We start from the raw sequence: 16,990 nt of genomic DNA on the forward strand, positions 1-16,990 counted from the left end.
CTGTTGGTTTCTGTGTACTTTGGAAAAGTTTCATTTTTAATTTGGTCCAAATCTTGGAAGTGTTGCTAATCGGCTTCTTAAAGAGAATACCCTAACTATGAAGCATTTATTAAGCAAAAAGGACTTACACTCTTCTATAGCAAATAAAAAGGGAAATGTTGACAGTAGGCGTTCACCAAAACCCCCACGTGCCAAGTTAATGAATCTTCTGCCCTTCTTTCCAAATGCTAGAAAGCCATTAAAATGAGTTCTCGTGGTTTAATATCCAGTCAAAACTAACCTCAACAGCATTGTTCAAAGAGCAGCAAAGAGTCTGTCAAAACTATAAATAACTCTCTCCCTTGTCAAATCTGGGGCTTCTGAATCTACAGTTGTGTTTCTCTTGTTGCTTAAATCACTCATTGCTCAGATCAGCTTGAATGCAACCATTTCCAAATGTGGAACTTGGCTCTAGTATTTATTTATTGCCAGAAACAAACAGGTTGCTGTCATTTGGAAGCTTTTGTAATTATTTTCTTCCTTCTCACTTTTATTCTTCACATAAAAGCAATACCCCAAGATAGAAAATGAAAGCTTTCATTAAAGAGAGAGAACCCTCTTGTTAAAACCAGTTTCTTAACTCTATATTCTGGGCTATTCAAATAGTGACACTTTTTTTCTGGCAACTAAAGATAGATGTTTTGAAGGTACATTTTAATTTAAACAGAAAATATCTTTTTTCATAATTAAACTAGAATGTATAATTCTAATTTTCCTATGACTTAAAAGAGCACAGTTGGTATCCCAAAGGTGTCAATGCTTGAGAGCTACAACTAATTCTAAATGCACTAAAGTTTTTGAATCAAATCTACCTTATAAACTTTTTTAGTATTGTATTTTTAAAAAGATTTAGGATTTTATTTAAATTTTCTGAGTTAAATTTTATACATGGAAAGATGATACTATCTTCCATTAAGTGTTGAATACGTTTCTCCCATTTTATTTTTAATCAAATATTTTATAGAAATGAGCTGCTAGGAAAAGTTGAACATGAACTATTTATAGTACTTTGCTGTTAACAGGCAATGTTCTGAAACTAAATGTATTTTTGTTCAGTGAACATAAGTTTAGATTTTTAAAGTTGGTAGATAATTTATCTCCACTAATATTTTTTTAAGAAACTGTGAAGAGATTAACAGGGAAAAATTTCATTTCAGATTTTACTAATACAGTATGTAGCTACAACTTCTTGAAATTCAAGTAAAGGCTAGACTTTTACTTTGAATATTTGCCAGTGCTATTTCATTTTAGAAATAAGTGTTTGCCATTCATCTGCAGAACTGTTTGACAAAGGGAATATTACTTAAGAAATGTTGAGATAAACCTCATTTTAAGTTCTACAAAAATATTTATCAAGTGGATGTATTATTTAAAAAAAAAAAATTCCCTGCTAAGGACTTTTTCATTAAATAGTCTTAGAGGGTATATGATTTCTAGAACTTGTTTTTGTTAATATGTGCTTTGATGTAAAGAACATATTTTGTATGCAAAACATAAAACTTGAGTATGGTTGCAAAACACTATATTGTTTAGGGATTCCAGAGAGAAGTTCAATGCTGAAATAACTATATCTAGTCTGTAGTTCCTGTTGTGAATGAAGCTTTGCTTTTGTAATACATGAATAAAAAAAAATAACTTTCTATTGATCTCGATTTTTCTTCTTCAAAACTAGGATCCAATTTTTTAGTAATTTTCCAGTATGTAAACTGTTAATAAATTAAAAAAAAAAAAAAGGTTTTATGGCTACATTGGTTTGAATCTGTAGAATGCCTTACCCATGAGAAGATCGGTCACATGAGTTAAAGACAAAAACGGCTCCGTGCACCCACACCTTGTCTCCTTCCTAGTCTTTCTGCTTTCCTGAGGAGCCATTCAATAAGACCCCTGCCCCCACCACCCCCACCCTCAGGGTTTGGCACATAAATGAGGACGCGGGCCTGCCTCTGATGCCTAATTATCCATGTCATGTCTGACAAGTGACTGAAGTTATTTCTGTTATGACAAATGGATCTTTAGAATGGACTGTTGCTTTTTTTTGAATAAGTCTTTGGCAATTCCCACCACTGGGCGAGAAAACATCCAGTAACACAAAATTGTTTTAGTTTGCAAAATCTTAGCCAAAATCAGACATTTGATCGGAAGTTCAGAAGTTTTAATGTGGCTTTGAAAAATATTTCTGGACAATGTTGTCTTTCTCATAATGAAAACAAGAAATAACATCAGATATGTGGATGGTTTGTTGAGAGCACAGGTATTTTTTGTTTCCATGCCTTAGGTCCTCCAAAAACTCTGCTTTGAGCTTGTTGAGTTCTTCTGCTAGAAGCTTCAAGTTGCAAGGAAGCACTTGTTCATCTAGAATGAAAAGATACTCTCAAAATTGTGTAAACTAAATCAAGTTGGGCTGCCTGATTAACATCAGGAAATGAATTTGAATACTTCAGACAAACCAATCAGATTATTCTGTTAATAATCACAGTCGAGTAGGTGTACTATAGAAACAAAGGTCCCATTCATGTGATAGCAAACAAATCTTTTCAATACCTGGCTATGAAATGCGTGAGCATAAACGATAAGCCTGAAAAGGATTTTTGTTGTTGACAAGGTAGTTGATTTAGAATCTTCTTGAACTAACAGGTAGCAAGGCAAAAAAGCAGAACTAGGAAATGACAATTTGGTTTGAAACTGTGATAAATCTCTAGAGCAGCTGTCTAATCTATAACCTCCTACAACGATGAAAATGTTCTGTCCTACTCAACTCAGCAGCCACCAGCCACGTGGGTAATGTGACTGAAACAAAACTGCTTTGTTATTAAACAGCTTTACAGAAAACTGGCATACCATACACTTTATTCATTTAAACTACGATTCAGTATACCTGCAGATATGTGCAACTATCCCCGCGGTCCATTTGGGAACATCTCATCGTCTCAGAAACCTGCGTCCATTAGCTCCCACCCTCCTACCCCAGCCTCCACCCCACCCCAAATCCCTGAGCAACGACTAATGTACTAACGGGGCTCTAGATTTCCCCTTCTGGGCATTTCACGGGGGGGACTCAAGCAATGCGGCTTTTTGCGATGGCTTCTTTCACTTTGCATACTGTTTTCAAGGTTCATCCTAGCTACTAGGAATGATGCTGACAACAAGTATTTGTGTACACATATTTATACGAACCTATGTTCTCAATTCTCTTGAGCAGATACTTAGGAGTGGAATGGCTGGGTCCCACGGTAACTCCGTTCACTTGTTTGAGGAACTGCTCGGCTGTTTGCCAGAGCAGCTGCACCATTCCCATCAGCCGTGGATGAGGGTTTGCATTTCTCCACATCCTCACCACCACTTGCACTTACTGATTCTGGCTGGCCTGGTGGGTGTGCAGTGGGATCTCGTGGTTTTGGTTTGCACTTCCCTGAGGACTACTGAGAAGTGAGTTTTCTTATGGCTTGGCCACTGAAACGGAGAAAGGTCTCTTCAGACCCTTTGGCCATTTTTAAAGTTGGATTGTCTTTATTGCTGAGTGGTACCAGTCCTTTACCTCTTTAGGATACAAGTCTCTTATGATCTGCAAGTGTTTTCTCCTGATATGTGGGCTGTCTTTCCACTTTCTTGATGGTAGGAGAAAGGAATTTCTCATTTCATTCAAGTATGGATCTAGAAGCTAGTAGCACCTCCCTCACCTAAATAAATAAATGTGTATTGTAATGGGTGGGAACTGAGTCAAGAGTGATTTGGACATAACCCTATTCCCCCTTCGCCCTTCTCTTCATTTTACATAGAAGGCAAGAAAGGCAGATGGGTGAGAGAGAACTCCTGCAACTACCTTTGTCTCTATTCTAATTATGCTGCTGTTTGTTCCAGGCCTTTGGTTTTCAAACTCTGGACTGTAACCTACCGGTGAGATGCAAGTTGCAAGCAGCGTTTTTCTAAAATGACATCAAATAGAACATAGTAGAGCCCACTACACATATGAGGGTTTTGTGAAACCTGCTGCCACACAGGCATGTGTTCGTGTACTGGGCTACACCCTAGGGTACAAGATAAAATCTGCTTATGGATCATATGAAAAACACCATATGGTTAGTGTACTGTTTGCTTTCCCAACAGTTCTAAGCTTTTGTAAAGGTATTAATGATCAATGCTGGTGATGTGGGGAGCCTAAGAGAAAGCACACACTGAAGTCAGACTTGACTCTGAACCCAGGCCGTCCAAGCATCTAGGAGCCGTTCAGCCTTGTGCAAGTTACTTGATCCTCCGAGAACCTTCATGTCCCTATCTGTAAAACTACACTCACCTCACGGGGCTGTAAAGACTGGCAACATTGAGCACATAAACGCTCAAGAAATGTTAAGCTAACGATAATTTTTAAATCAAAATTTAAATAAGGAGTTCAATATTTAAAACCTGAAGGAGTTATTTTCTAGAACTAGCACATACTCCAAGTTCAGACAGACAACACACTGAGCTTGGCGATTTGACATGTGGCCCCTGACCACCTCTCCCCGTTCCTTACTTCACCCGACTCAATGGCCACTTTTCTGCTCCAGAACTTACCAGACAACTTCACTTCTGGGTTTCTGCATTTGTGGCCACTGCCTGGAACGATCTACTATCAGATGACTGCGTGTTCCCTCTTTCTGGTTCATTCATATCTCGGCTTAAATGTCATCGCTGAGAAGCCTTCCAGACTACCCTTTAAAAAGAAGCTCTCCCAGCACTCTACATTGCCTTCCCCTACTTTATTTTTCTTCAGGGCACCAGCAGATACTCATGTGCTTGTCTGTCTGTCCGCTCAGTATAACATTCTACTCCCTTCTGATGCCCCGGTATTCAGAATAAAGCCTAGTACAGAGCTGCCACTCAATAAAAATGTATTGGATGGATGAATACCCTGTTCTAGGGGTAGAATTTTTAGTTTTTATATAACCAAGTTGCATACTGAAACTGAAAACATGATGTAAACATTAGGACTGAAATCTAATAAACTACCCAAAGTGTCAAGGAGACAGGAATAGCAGCAAAGTCGTATCAGCTAAACCCCATTCAACTACCCAACATACCTTTTGCTTCCTTCATCGTCTGGGAGACAATCCTTCGGAGCGTCTGGTCAGCTTGATGCAGAACGTTAGTTGAACAAATAATTCTGTCTGTTTCCTATGTGACACAGACATCGTTATTGGAAGTTTTAGAAAAGGACAGCTAAAGTGTGACACGTATTTGATAAGACGGAAAGGAAAGTGAAGATGGCTTTTCTGTTCCGGCTGTCCTTCCCTAGAAGATGGGTCCCATCTAGATAGTGGCTGCTGGTAAATGTCTAACAACAGGCTCTCCAGAAACAAGAGCGACACAACCTGTTTCTAGTGTTTGTCAATGTCTCTGGTGCACGTATTCCTGTCCTTGCCCGTTTCAAGTTACCAACGCCAATATAATGGCGACAGGCTCCAACATTTCTGAGAGTTTGACAACTGGCTGCGACCAGCTGACACACCACCGCAGCCAGGAGTCAGAAGCTGAGAGCTGCCGGGACGCCACGGCAGTGACAGCATTTTCCACATTTTACCCAGAGTTTACACTCAGCTCAAAAAAGACATTCATTCCTTCAGAAAGCGGTGCCTTCCCATGTATACTAAATCTATACTGGAAGATTTACCTTTTGTTCCACATTGTCCTCAATATATTTTACTGGATTTTCCAAAGCGGTAAGCAATAAATCAGTCAACTTCAGGCTATGAGAGAAGGGGAGATAAAATAAATCCTTATATCAAACATCTTTTTTTAAAAGAACTGGTGTTCATGAATACTAAATTGAATTCTAGAGGAATAAATGTGCTATAACCCCAAGATCCTAAGCCAAAGTGGAAAAGTGAAATGATTTGGAAGCTACCTTCTACTTGCAAAATCTAAAAGTAGAAGCCCAAAACAAATTATAAAGCAAAAGAATCTCCTTATTTAAAAAAATATTAATTTCCTAAAACATTTCAATAAGCTTTCGAAAGACATCCTTTCTTGTCCCTCATTAAGTGCTAAACTTTAGGCTACTACAGCTCTATTTTATTCTCTAAAGAGGGATACTTGGTCTGTACTTTCTGGCTTCTGCTTGTTTACTGGATGTAGGTTAGCGAAGTTATTCACTGGTCAAGGGGCCACAGAGGGCTGAGGCAGAATTCATTCATTTAACAAGATTTTATTGAGTATCTTCTTATATGAAAAATATACAACCATGTATGTGAGGCAGGGGGCGGGTACAGCGAAATCCCTATCCTCTCCAAGCCTGGTAATGATTCCATTGTCTGTCTCAATAATTGAGCAAAAAATTATAATTTTAGATAGTGACAAGTGTTTGAGTAAAGACCATAAACAAAGTGATGGTGTTAAAAGAGTGACTGGTGAGTCCAATGAACACTCCTCACATTAGTTAGGATGGTCAGGAAAGTCAATCAAGCATAAATAAGTGGGGAGGGTAGAGGGGACAGCAAGTACAAAGGCCCTGAGGCAAGAACAAGCTCCTCCTGTTCATGGAACAAAGGCCAGTTTGGTTGACAAGCAGCAACGGGGGAAAGTAGTAGGTAGGATATGAGGTTGCAAAGTTAACTGGGGTTAGAACACGTAATTTATGGTGAGGAGTTTGAATTCTACTCAGAGTGCAGAGCGTGGCACTGAAACAATTTAGGCTAGTGTGAGTTAAATCTCAACCTCAAGATGATCCTTCTCATGCTGGAAAGAGCCAGGTTCTGGAGTGAGTGAGACTGCACTGGGTCCAAACCTTGGGTCTGCCACTTACTGGGCCAGTTACCGCATCTATAAAATGGGGATAATTCTACTTATCCTCAAGAGTTGTTTGTGAGGATTGAATGAGATTAAACATATGACGAGTTCAGAACATGCCCGATACATAGTATCTGCTGTTGCTCTGAGTAGTAACACCATTAGCGGTAGTGGTGGTTACACAGTAGTACCTTACGGAAGCCTGGAGAAGGTACATTTGTCAGATCATCTTTCAACTTCCGATACAGGGCCACCAGGTTTCAAACAACCCCTTCACTGATGCTGTAACTATTTTGGACCTGTGAGAGCAGGTGGCCAGGTTCTGAAGACCCACGACAAAACAGATTATGCTAAGTGTTGGCAACAGCATGGGAGAAACTCAACACTCTTCCTTGCTTTTAGCAAGAACTGGCCCTCACTCGTCTCAAAGCATTGATAACATTAGGCCATTCTCACGGGATAGATATCTCGATGCCTCAACCAGCCATTCAACTTCCAAAGGAAAAAATCTTAAGTATTCCAGAATGAGTAGCAATCAGCTGGTTACGGGCCTGCTCAAAGTTTCAGGATATTAAAAGTTAAAATTAGAAACCTCAGCCGTAGCTCATTTCATAAACCCTAATAAACAACAGTCTCTTAAATCCATTTTTTTTTTTAGTATATTCAAGTATATATTATGAAATGGATGGAAAACTGTATCTTGGGAACCGAACATTTTGAGGAATGAATTTTAAAAATTAGCGTTTGCTGATCCAGGGCGCCTGGGTGGCTCAGTCGGTTAAGCATCTGCCTTCTGCTCAGGTCATGATCCCAGGGTCCTGGGATCGAGCCCCCGTTGAGCCCCCTGCTCAGTGGGGAGTCTGCTTCTCCCTCTCCCTCTGCCTGCGGCTCCCACTGCTCATGCTCTTTCTCTCTCTCTCAAGTCTTTAAAAAAAATTAAAAAATAAAAACTCCTGACCCCCTGTGAACAACGGCCAGGCAGGGGCAATGGAAATGTAGGCAAGACAGCTCTAGAACTCTGCTATGATACAATAACCACTAGCCACAGGAGGCTATTTAAGTTTAAAGCAATTAAAATAAAATTCAAAATTCAGGCCATCAGAGGCGCTGGCTGTTGCAAGAGCTCAACAGTCACGTGGCCAGCAGCCGCTACACGGGACAGTACAGATAGAGAACATTTCCGTCATCCGTGAAAATTCCATTACAAATGTGCTGCTGCAGAACTCTCAAGACACAGACCATGAACGGAAGCATTAGCAGCCCACAAGCCTCACACACATGCGGCCGTGTAACAATAGGGAGGTTGAAGGCAAAATTCCGACTCGGCTACTTCCACCCTTTTTCTTTCTAGAAGAAAATTACTGGGCAACCTGTTTAGACTGTGCTACTTTAGCGAGTTTCAAAGATGCACCCCACTCTGCATTCCCTGCGCGGATCTCCGTGACAACACAGTCTTCACGAGAGTACACGTTTGCACGCACACATCTCCACCGCCACAAGCTTGAGGGCTCTGGGCAAACAAACTTTCTCACTCTGTGGCCTCTTCTCCGTAAAGGGAAGGTAACAATCTCTCTCTAAGGCTTGTGTAAGGATTAACCAAGTGGACATGAGTCAAGCAAGGAGCACTGTGCCCGGCTCAGGGAGGCACCCGGTGAAGGTCAGCTTTGTGTGGGTTACCTGGCCTCAGAAGAGCACGGCGTACTCTGAATTGTGAGGCTGTTGTGTTCCCAAGCATTTTTCCCCGGGTTGGGCTTCTCTATCTTTCTTGCCATCAGGTGAATGGTCTCGGCAGGCAGTGCCCGGCATCTCTGGCCATTCCTCTGTAAACAGGTCTCGAGAGGACAATCTAAAAAAAGCTGGCAAAAGCCTAATGAATCTGAAAACAATGTTAAACCACAGAATTACTGGTGCACTGTTTTTTTCCAAAATGTGACATAAACAAATTAGACAAATTATCCTGGCTGCAGCAAGAAAAAGCATTTGCAATGCTGAACATCTAGCTTTGAGAATTAAGGAAATCAATACTAACTTCCCGATCCAATTAAATTCTAAGAACGGCAGTGATTTTGATATGCAAACAAATGTCTGTGTGTAAGAAAAAAAAAAATGTTTGAATTACATTTCCGAGCCAGTTGGTAGACTTCGTATCTCATACTTTGATAATAAAAGTTGTCATCTAAGATCAAAAACAAAGGTCTAGAAACAGCAATCTTCGTTAAGAGGTGGCAAGACTGGGTCTCCAGCGCAGCAGAAGATATCAGATCTTGATCCTTTAAGCACCTTATAAAATCCTCCCACAGGGCTGCAGTCCTGTTGGGTGGGGCAGACATCTGACACCCATTGATGACAGCCATCAAGAAGTATTCTAGGTACTTCACCAGTTCCTGTCGAAGCAATTTCCATTGGGGTGGCTACAAAAGACGGAAGAATTAACAATTTACATTAGGCTCTGGTCAGTAGGGTGGTCACGACTGATTGCCCTAGGCATCCCTACAGGGCCATTTCGGCTCACAGCGCTAAACCATCTGGAATTCTCTGAGCACAACTTCTTCTGTCATGCCTCCGTATCTCCATGTATATATGGTTTTCTCTGCCCAGAAACTCCTACTCACTGACGTTAGTCCTCTGAAGTCTCCTCAGACTCAACCACGCAGGAGACAGCTCAGACCCTCCCTTGCCTACTGACATCTTGCTCTGCATAAGGCGGGTCTCCGCTCTGGCAGAGGGTGTAGGCGTCTGTTTGCACATCTCTATTTCTCTGCTAGATCAATCGTCCGTCCACTGTTACCCTCCAGAAGAAATGAGCCATAATCAATATCCTGCCGAAATAAAATAGTCTGGCTTAGATATACCTATGCTGGTTTGCCCTCGAAATGAGAAAAGTTGTGGACAGAAAGGATCAGCTGAAAGATGCCTGGGTCAAGATGAGAAGACTTCGGGCTAACAACAGGGTTGAAATGGGATGGGGAACGACAGAGATGGTAGACTGAAGGGAAGAGAATAAGTAACTTGAGAATACAGGTAATCTTGTGCTGCTCAAGCACTGTGGACAGCAGGAACAGAGTTACGAGGTCCAGGCTGGAGAGCACACATAGGAACACGAGATAAGGATTCCTCTCCCGTCCAGGCCCTGCCCCACCACTGAGATTACAACACATATAACAAATACATCACCCAAACCTACTAAAAAGGAAACAAGATCACTTCCTAGAAGGTGAGATTGCCTACCCATGGTGACTAGGTGAGTCCCGTGACCTTCGTCTGTAGGGAGGAGTGGAAAAAATATAATAAAAGTGAGGAAAAAGCCCAGCAAGTAACGATTCCTATCAACAACTTCCAGCTTTCACTCAAGTGGTGAAAATACTATCATCCAACTAAATCTAGTGCTACCGGGGACTTGAGACTGCACTTACCTCACAATTAAACAGGAATAAGAAAGTATATATAATTTTGCTGGAGCAGTCCAAAATGTTTCCATCCACCAAATGTACTGTATTTGTACATACATATTTACAGAGTGGAATCACATCATACCTGCATGTTATTTAGGTGCATCCATCTACACTAGGGTATTAAACGACAAATGTATTTTAATTTTTCAGAATCTGTCATGTCAAAGAGGATTTGCTCTAGAGTGAGAATGAGATGGGTGACATGAATCTACTCTCCCCTCAGAGATCTGTTTTCATATGCTTCTCCACGGGGATGCATGTCGCTGCACTGAGTGTGACTTGAAGGCTTAAAGGGAAGTGTGTACTTGGAACATACGAGCTGGTCACTAAACAGAAGCCCATTACTTCATCTGGTGATCAACTGAGAAACAACCATCTTTTCCTATGCTGGCAGAGGAAGATTTACCCTGAAATGAAAATGAAGAGTGAGCTTCAGAGGCCAGGCCCTTCATTTGTACAGCCACTCTCTATTACCATGGGAGGGACCCTAGGAATTTTGTTATTTATAATTCTGTATGCTTTTACTTAAAAAAATTTCCGCAAATTACATAAACTTAAAGATCCACAAAGATTCGCCCATGGCTGATGCTAAACTGGCTGTGTTGAAATTTTTAAGAGATTCCGCCCCTTCCTAGGAATATTCTTCCTAAAGGATTTTTCAAGAGCATTCCTGACCATGGGGGGGGGGGGTTTCCATGTTACACGCTGACAAAACCTACCGCTGTCTTAAGCCTCACTCTATAGAAGATACAATACATACATGCCCCAAATAGACATATAAATCTCTACAATGAATTACTTTAAGATGGAATCAACATATTCAGTATTAAACCAACTCCACTCTTCTCGAATCCCGGTCTCTCCCTCTGTCAGGGACGCACCTCCCACACTGGGTGTAGCCCAGCATTTAGTGGGAGCCCCTCCATTTCCTTCGAAAATCGGGGTCTAGGCCCCGCCCCTTCCGTACTGACCAATGGCCGCGCGCTCGCCTCCTCCAGGAACGCGTCCGGCATGACGTCATCATAGGTGACGACGCCGACGGCCCAGCCCCGCTCCTCCCGTAGCCGGTGGCTGAGGGCCCGCGCCAAGGTCGATTTTCCTGCTGCCGGAAGGCCGCAGAGAAGGCAGAGGCCTAGCTCCCGCGGTCCCTCGCTGCGCGCCCCTCTGGCGTCCTCCGCGGTCTTCATGCTGTCTCCGGAGACGGAAGGCGGCTGAGAACGCCGTCTCCGGAACCGTCCGCCCAGCGCGCACGCGCAGTCTCCCGCAGCAGCTCCGCCGCCTAGGGTCGGGAGGGAACGGCGGGCGCGTCTTCCAATCCCAACACGGTGCGCGGCCCGGCGGTCTCCGAGAGCTCCCCGTGGTCACCGGAACCGCTGGTGCCGAGCTCTTTGTGGGGCGAGTCCTCTAGGCTGGAGAGACCACGGCGATGCGTTTCCTAACTCCTGGACATTTCCCAAAGTGTCAGAGAGCTGGACTTAGGTGGTCAGATTTATCCTCCCTGCTGGAAACTTGCAAGCCACTGGGAATTGCACTTCGTTAAGGCGAGGTCCTTGGGAAATCCCGGAAGAGGCTTTGAGCGTCTTCCCCCAGCAGTCTTTGAAAGGTCAATTGCTGTTAGAACATAAGGCGAAGTTGACAGTCCGACGCCCACGCTCCGCTGCCCCTCCTAAATGTGACAGGTGTAAGGCAAAGTAAATATTAGGTACTGCGCCCTGAGCTGCAGCAAGTGTGAGGAAGTGGAGGCAGGATAGGAACATCCCTAGACCTCCGTTCCAATGTACTCATGCAGAGGAGAGTAGATATTTTAGTGTTAAAATGAGAAATACTAGGCTGTGGGGAGGTATAAAATTCCTTGTATGGGGTTGTGATGTGGAGAAGTTGAATTCAGATTCTAACTTTCACCTTATTTTAAAGGGGATTTCTTCCTAGTCATAAAGTGGTGTGTTCAAAATGTGTGCAAATGAGGTTAGAATCAGTAAAAGGGGGCAAAATACAATCAGTAACGCAACGTTAAATCTGATATAATTTGACTACAGAGCATGTACACATACATTTTCTCTTGAAGGTGAGCCATGAGTTAAGCATACTCTTCATTTCATGACATTTGGTCATTGGTCCAGTGCAAGAACGAGAAAGGAATGTTATCATGCCAATGGGAGAGCAAGCCCAAGGTCCCCAGCTGAAAGCGAGTATGGGGGTGGCTGCTGAGTCAGAGTGCCCAAAGCTCAAATGGCATCAGCAATGAAAATACGGAACTTTGGGCAGAAATCTCGTTCATTTATTGAGCCTGAACAGGTAGCTGTTTGGAACTTAAAAGCCTTGCTTACTGACAATGTCTCTACCTCCTTTGCCTCCAACCTCAGTTGATTTAAGGAAATATCTGAGTATCCCAAGAACTCTGGGGAGGGAACTTTCATTGCTGTTAGATTCTAGTACCCATATTCAGACTTATCTAATCTTTGGTGTCATTGTAGTAGTTACAGGGGGCAACAGATGGGACCAAAAAGCAACCTCATCCTCAAGAGACATTTGTGGCCCATTTTACCTCACATACAAACACATAATTTGAAGGGGGACAGATCATTCCTATTTAGGATGTTAAACTTGATTTAAATTGCTCTTAGATTGGTTGTCACATGGCACTGTAAGTGCAGCCTCAATTGTCCTCATTCTGTCCCTTCCGATCCTCAGAAACAAGGAGGCTGGTCAGTAACCTTCATGCTGGAACTGTCACTCCGCTTTGAACTTGGGGTGAGACTGCTTGTCAGACCTCACCTTCCTAGTTCTCTTCTGTCAGTTCTGCCCTTCAGAGCCCTAGGCATTGCCCGGAACCTTTGCTTTGACTACCACATAGATCATAGGAGGTGCTCAGCACCCAATTCCAATTTTTGCCTCAGCTAATTGCCCCATGTTGGAGGCTGTTAACTTGTTTCTTCTCACAAGAGCTTTCGATTCACTTTGACTCAGCTGCCTGTTCCAAAAATGTTAAATGTCCTTAAGAGGAACTATATTCATCTGAGAGCAAGTGAACACAAAGGAATGTGTTGACTCCTCTGGGTTTAAGTTTCCTGATCTGTATAATGAGTGAAGTCTTCAAAAGGGCACTTAGAAAATCTGAGATGCCACCTTCTGACGTCCCCAGTATCTTCAGAAGCAGGTTTCCTTCTCTGGTTAACACTGTTTTCTGCCAACTCAGCACTCAGGTTCTTCAGTTGCTAACAGAAACTGCTAACAATCTAGCCTGCCAAAGCCCAGATTTCCTTAATCACAGCAATGGTAGTTAAAACCTCACTCCTTACCTTTTTTGCCAATTTCTTTTTTCTTTACTAATTCCTAGAGCTAAGCCCTTTCTAGTCAGATTTTTAAAAATAGCTTGACCTGGGGCACCTGGGTGGCTGGCTCACTCTGTTAAGTGTCAGACTTGATTTTGGCTCAGGTCATGATCTCAGGGTTGTGGGATTGAGCCCCACTGGGCTCCTCGCTGAGTGGGGAGTGTGCTTGAAGATTTTCTTTCTCCCTCTGCCCCTCTCCCCTCTCAAATAAATAAATCTTAAAAAAAATATCTTGACCTGCTTTACCTTAACCCAAACATGGCATTGCAAGCATGGCATTCACAACCTCTCCAAACTCTCACTTTTCATTACTGAAATAATTAACTAAGACATGTTATTCCATAACCCATACATAATAAATAGACATTTATTAAGTGCGTGTCCCCTCAGCTGCCACCTCCTCATGGGCCTATTGAAAATGAACTGCCTTTCTTTGCTCTCCAGTGAGGTATTTGTTCATACCCATTTCAAAAACTCCTGTAAATTTCAGGCCAGTGTAAAACTTGTGCGCTTACTGGCTCCTTTTCTATACTATCAGTATCATTTCCAGTTGAATCATCTTCAAGTCACCAATCTTATCTTCCTACTGATTTTTTAAAAGACCTAACAAAGGTAGCCTAAAATGTGAGCCAGATACTGAAATGTTACCAGACCTTGAACTAATCTTACAATGAACTAATCTTATAATATGTAGTGTTTTTCTGATTTCTCAAAGACCACTCTGCCCCTGGTATTGTGAGGTGAGTAAATACGGTATTGTGAAAGTGAGTAAATGACTTACTGTACTGAAAGTGGGTACTTAAACCCAGAATAATCATTAATTTCATTAACCCTAAGAACCACCAAAGTGGCTGAGGAAAGACCACAGGTGTAAGTTCAGCTAAGATAAAGGAGGATCTGGGGCAACCTTTGATTCACAGTAACAATGATGGAACAGATTTCAATGTCCTGGTTTCTTAAGCTTTCAGAACAACTCTCTTGGAAGAAAACAATTCCAATGAGCTTTCTCACTACTTCCTTACTTCCTACGATTGTTACATGTTTTAAATACTTATAAAGATGTTTAAAACAAACTCAACAGTCTAATAAATGAGCTTTAACACTGTGAAAATTACTCTATGTTTGGTCCTGTGTACCAGATACCGTGTTAAATCCTGGGTATCCACACATAAAGACATCTCCTGCTGTTTAAAAAAAAGCTCATAGTTTATTTGAGGAAAGTGAGAAAAGTAAGATGTCCACAGCATTTGGAGAACAATATAACTACCAATTAAGAAAATTTACCTTGGCTGTTCATGTTCTATCATATATAAAAGTACAGCCATCTGAGGTAAAACTGGTATAAGAGTTTTAAAGTTTCCCCTTATCCTGAAATCCAGCATTATAACATATCCCTGGAGGAACAGCAAACATATCCCAAAATTCTGTAATTTTGCATAAAGATGGGTACTTTTTATAGGAAGAATGCAGTATTCAAAATGAGTTATGAGCATATTATGTAGGATTTTTATTAGGTTACTTCTTCAGAACATGCAAGTGTCACAAAAACAACAGAAAATAGCAAAATACATCTTACGGTTTACTTAGTTTGGATGCTACTTTCCTTCATTATAAATTTACCAAAAGAAGAGCTGGTTCACCCAGAAGTCACTGCTGAGTTCCCAAGAATGTGGGATAAAACAATCCCATGAAATAGGTCCATTACCAGGTATTTTGAAGCTGGAGTGGATTTTTCCATAGATACCATTCTACTCATGCTGGTTACCTTTTCAATCTACTTTTTACTGGATTCATTCACATTAGTGTACACTACTGTAGATCCCAGCAGAACAAGTTAATTTTTTTTTAAATTATGAAGATAAAACATACAAAATCTCTTTGCAGTTTTCAATAATTTAAGGGAATAAAGGGGTCTTAAAATGAAAGTGTTTAAGAATCTGTTGTAAGGCACACAGAGCAACAAAACAGTTATGTGATTCCTACCTACCTCATCCCTAATACCTCTATTTGGACTTTTTTTTTTTAAAGATTTTATTTATTTGACAGAGAGAGACAGCAAGAGAGGGAACACAAGCAGGGGGAGTGGGAGAGGGAGAAGCAGGCTTCCCACCGAGCAGGGAGCCCGATACGGGGCTCGATCCCAGGACCCCGGGACCATGACCTGAGCCGAAGGCAGACGCTTAATGACTGAGCCACCCAGGTGCCCCCTTCTATTTGTATTTTTAAAGAAATCTCTTCCCTTAGTTTTATTTTTAAATTATTCTCTTTACTAAGACTCTAGGATAGTGATGGTGGGCAGAGGTAGGGAAGCAAGAAAAGCATGTAACAATAGCATGGGGTTCTTTTTTAAAGCCATGTACACTATCCCCTAACAAAACTCTACAGGGGCTCCTGGGTGGCTCAGTCAGTTAAGCATCCAACTCTTGATTTTGGCTCAGGTCGTGATGTCAGGGTCGTGGACTGACGCCCGCTGAGCACAGAGCCTGCTGGTCCCTCTCCCTCTGCTCCACCCCCACCCTCAAACCCAGGCTCATGCTCTCTAAAATAAGTACATAAAATCTTAAAAAAACAAAAAAACACAAAACCCCTACAACTTTACCCACTCAGAATTTAAATGCTGTTACTAACGGAAGACTAATTCTTGACATATACTGATGACCACAGCTGTGTTGTGGTCCCTAAGTTCACCCTCTCGGATGACTCAGAAAAGCTGTTATATTCATGGTTACGAGATATAACCATGTGTTGGTGCTCTGTGTGCCTTATAACAGATTCTTAAACATGAAAGGATGCAGATTAAAACTAGAAAAGCAAAGGCACATAGGACATAAACCAGGGCAGACCAGATGCAAGCTTCCAGTTGACTCCTCCCAGGGGAGTTGTAATGACAGGACTTAATTCTCCCAGCGATGATGTGTGACAACGTGTGCAGAATATTGCCAACCAGGGAAGCTCCTCCGAGTCTTGGTATCCAATGTTTTTATTGGGATGAGTCATATAGGCACAGAGCACCCAGGTGCTGATGTTAGTTACTCAGTCTTCCACCCTTTCAGAAGCCAAATTAATAGAACGTGATCCTTCATCATAAATCCTGTTGTTTAGCATGACCTAGATATGGGAGGGCCCAAGGCCCCTAGTCAAAAGACAATTTTATCAAGCAGGATATTCTAACAGCTTAGAGGATATTTCCAGGACCTGGGCAAGCGCCAGGTCTTTTTTGGGAATGTGCAAGTTTCGAACAAGTTAATGCTTTTACTGGACAAAACAACTTCAGAATAAGAAGATGTCACATAGTTGATGTCATGGATGTGGGCACAGATTCAGCTCTAGATCAAGAGCTTCCCCATCATTTCTACATTTCCTCAGAAAGCTTGATGCCAGGCTGTTTTGAAAACTGTACAGAGT

At 42.0% G+C, this 16,990-nt stretch overlaps 1 protein-coding gene across 1 annotated transcript; it reads right to left on the reverse strand.

Annotated features, from left to right (window-relative positions):
* Positions 1-2,159: 2,159 nt before the first annotated feature.
* Positions 2,160-12,713, reverse strand: PSTK (phosphoseryl-tRNA kinase). Its single transcript, XM_028120025.2, has 6 exons — positions 11,225-12,713; positions 8,921-9,212; positions 8,479-8,677; positions 5,687-5,762; positions 5,097-5,190; positions 2,160-2,391 (listed from the first exon to the last, which is right to left on the reverse strand). Exons 1-6 carry the CDS (start codon positions 11,438-11,440, stop codon positions 2,192-2,194), a joined length of 1,077 nt encoding a protein of 358 aa, XP_027975826.1. The 5' UTR covers positions 11,441-12,713; the 3' UTR covers positions 2,160-2,191.
* Between the last annotated feature and the right edge of the window lie 4,277 nt (positions 12,714-16,990).

This window comes from Eumetopias jubatus, unplaced genomic scaffold (genome assembly GCF_037043125.1).
Source record: "Eumetopias jubatus isolate StellerSeaLion01/CBP00866 unplaced genomic scaffold, mEumJub1_p1.0 scaffold_17, whole genome shotgun sequence".
Classification (NCBI taxonomy): Eukaryota; Metazoa; Chordata; class Mammalia; order Carnivora; family Otariidae; genus Eumetopias; species Eumetopias jubatus.

What these genes read in the sequence shown, in the direction of transcription:
- PSTK (XM_028120025.2), bottom strand. Translation starts at nt 11,440, where the DNA reads ATGAAGACCGCGGAGGACGCCAGAGGGGCGCGCAGCGAGGGACCGCGG. An exon ending in AGGCGAGCGCGCGGCCATTG is followed by an intron (nt 9,213 to 11,224) that starts GTCAGTACGGAA and finishes CGTCTTTTGTAG; the next exon opens with CCACCCCAATGGAAATTGCT. An exon ending in CCGTGCTCTTCTGAGGCCAG is followed by an intron (nt 5,763 to 8,478) that starts GTAACCCACACA and finishes CTTCTCTCATAG; the next exon opens with CCTGAAGTTGACTGATTTAT.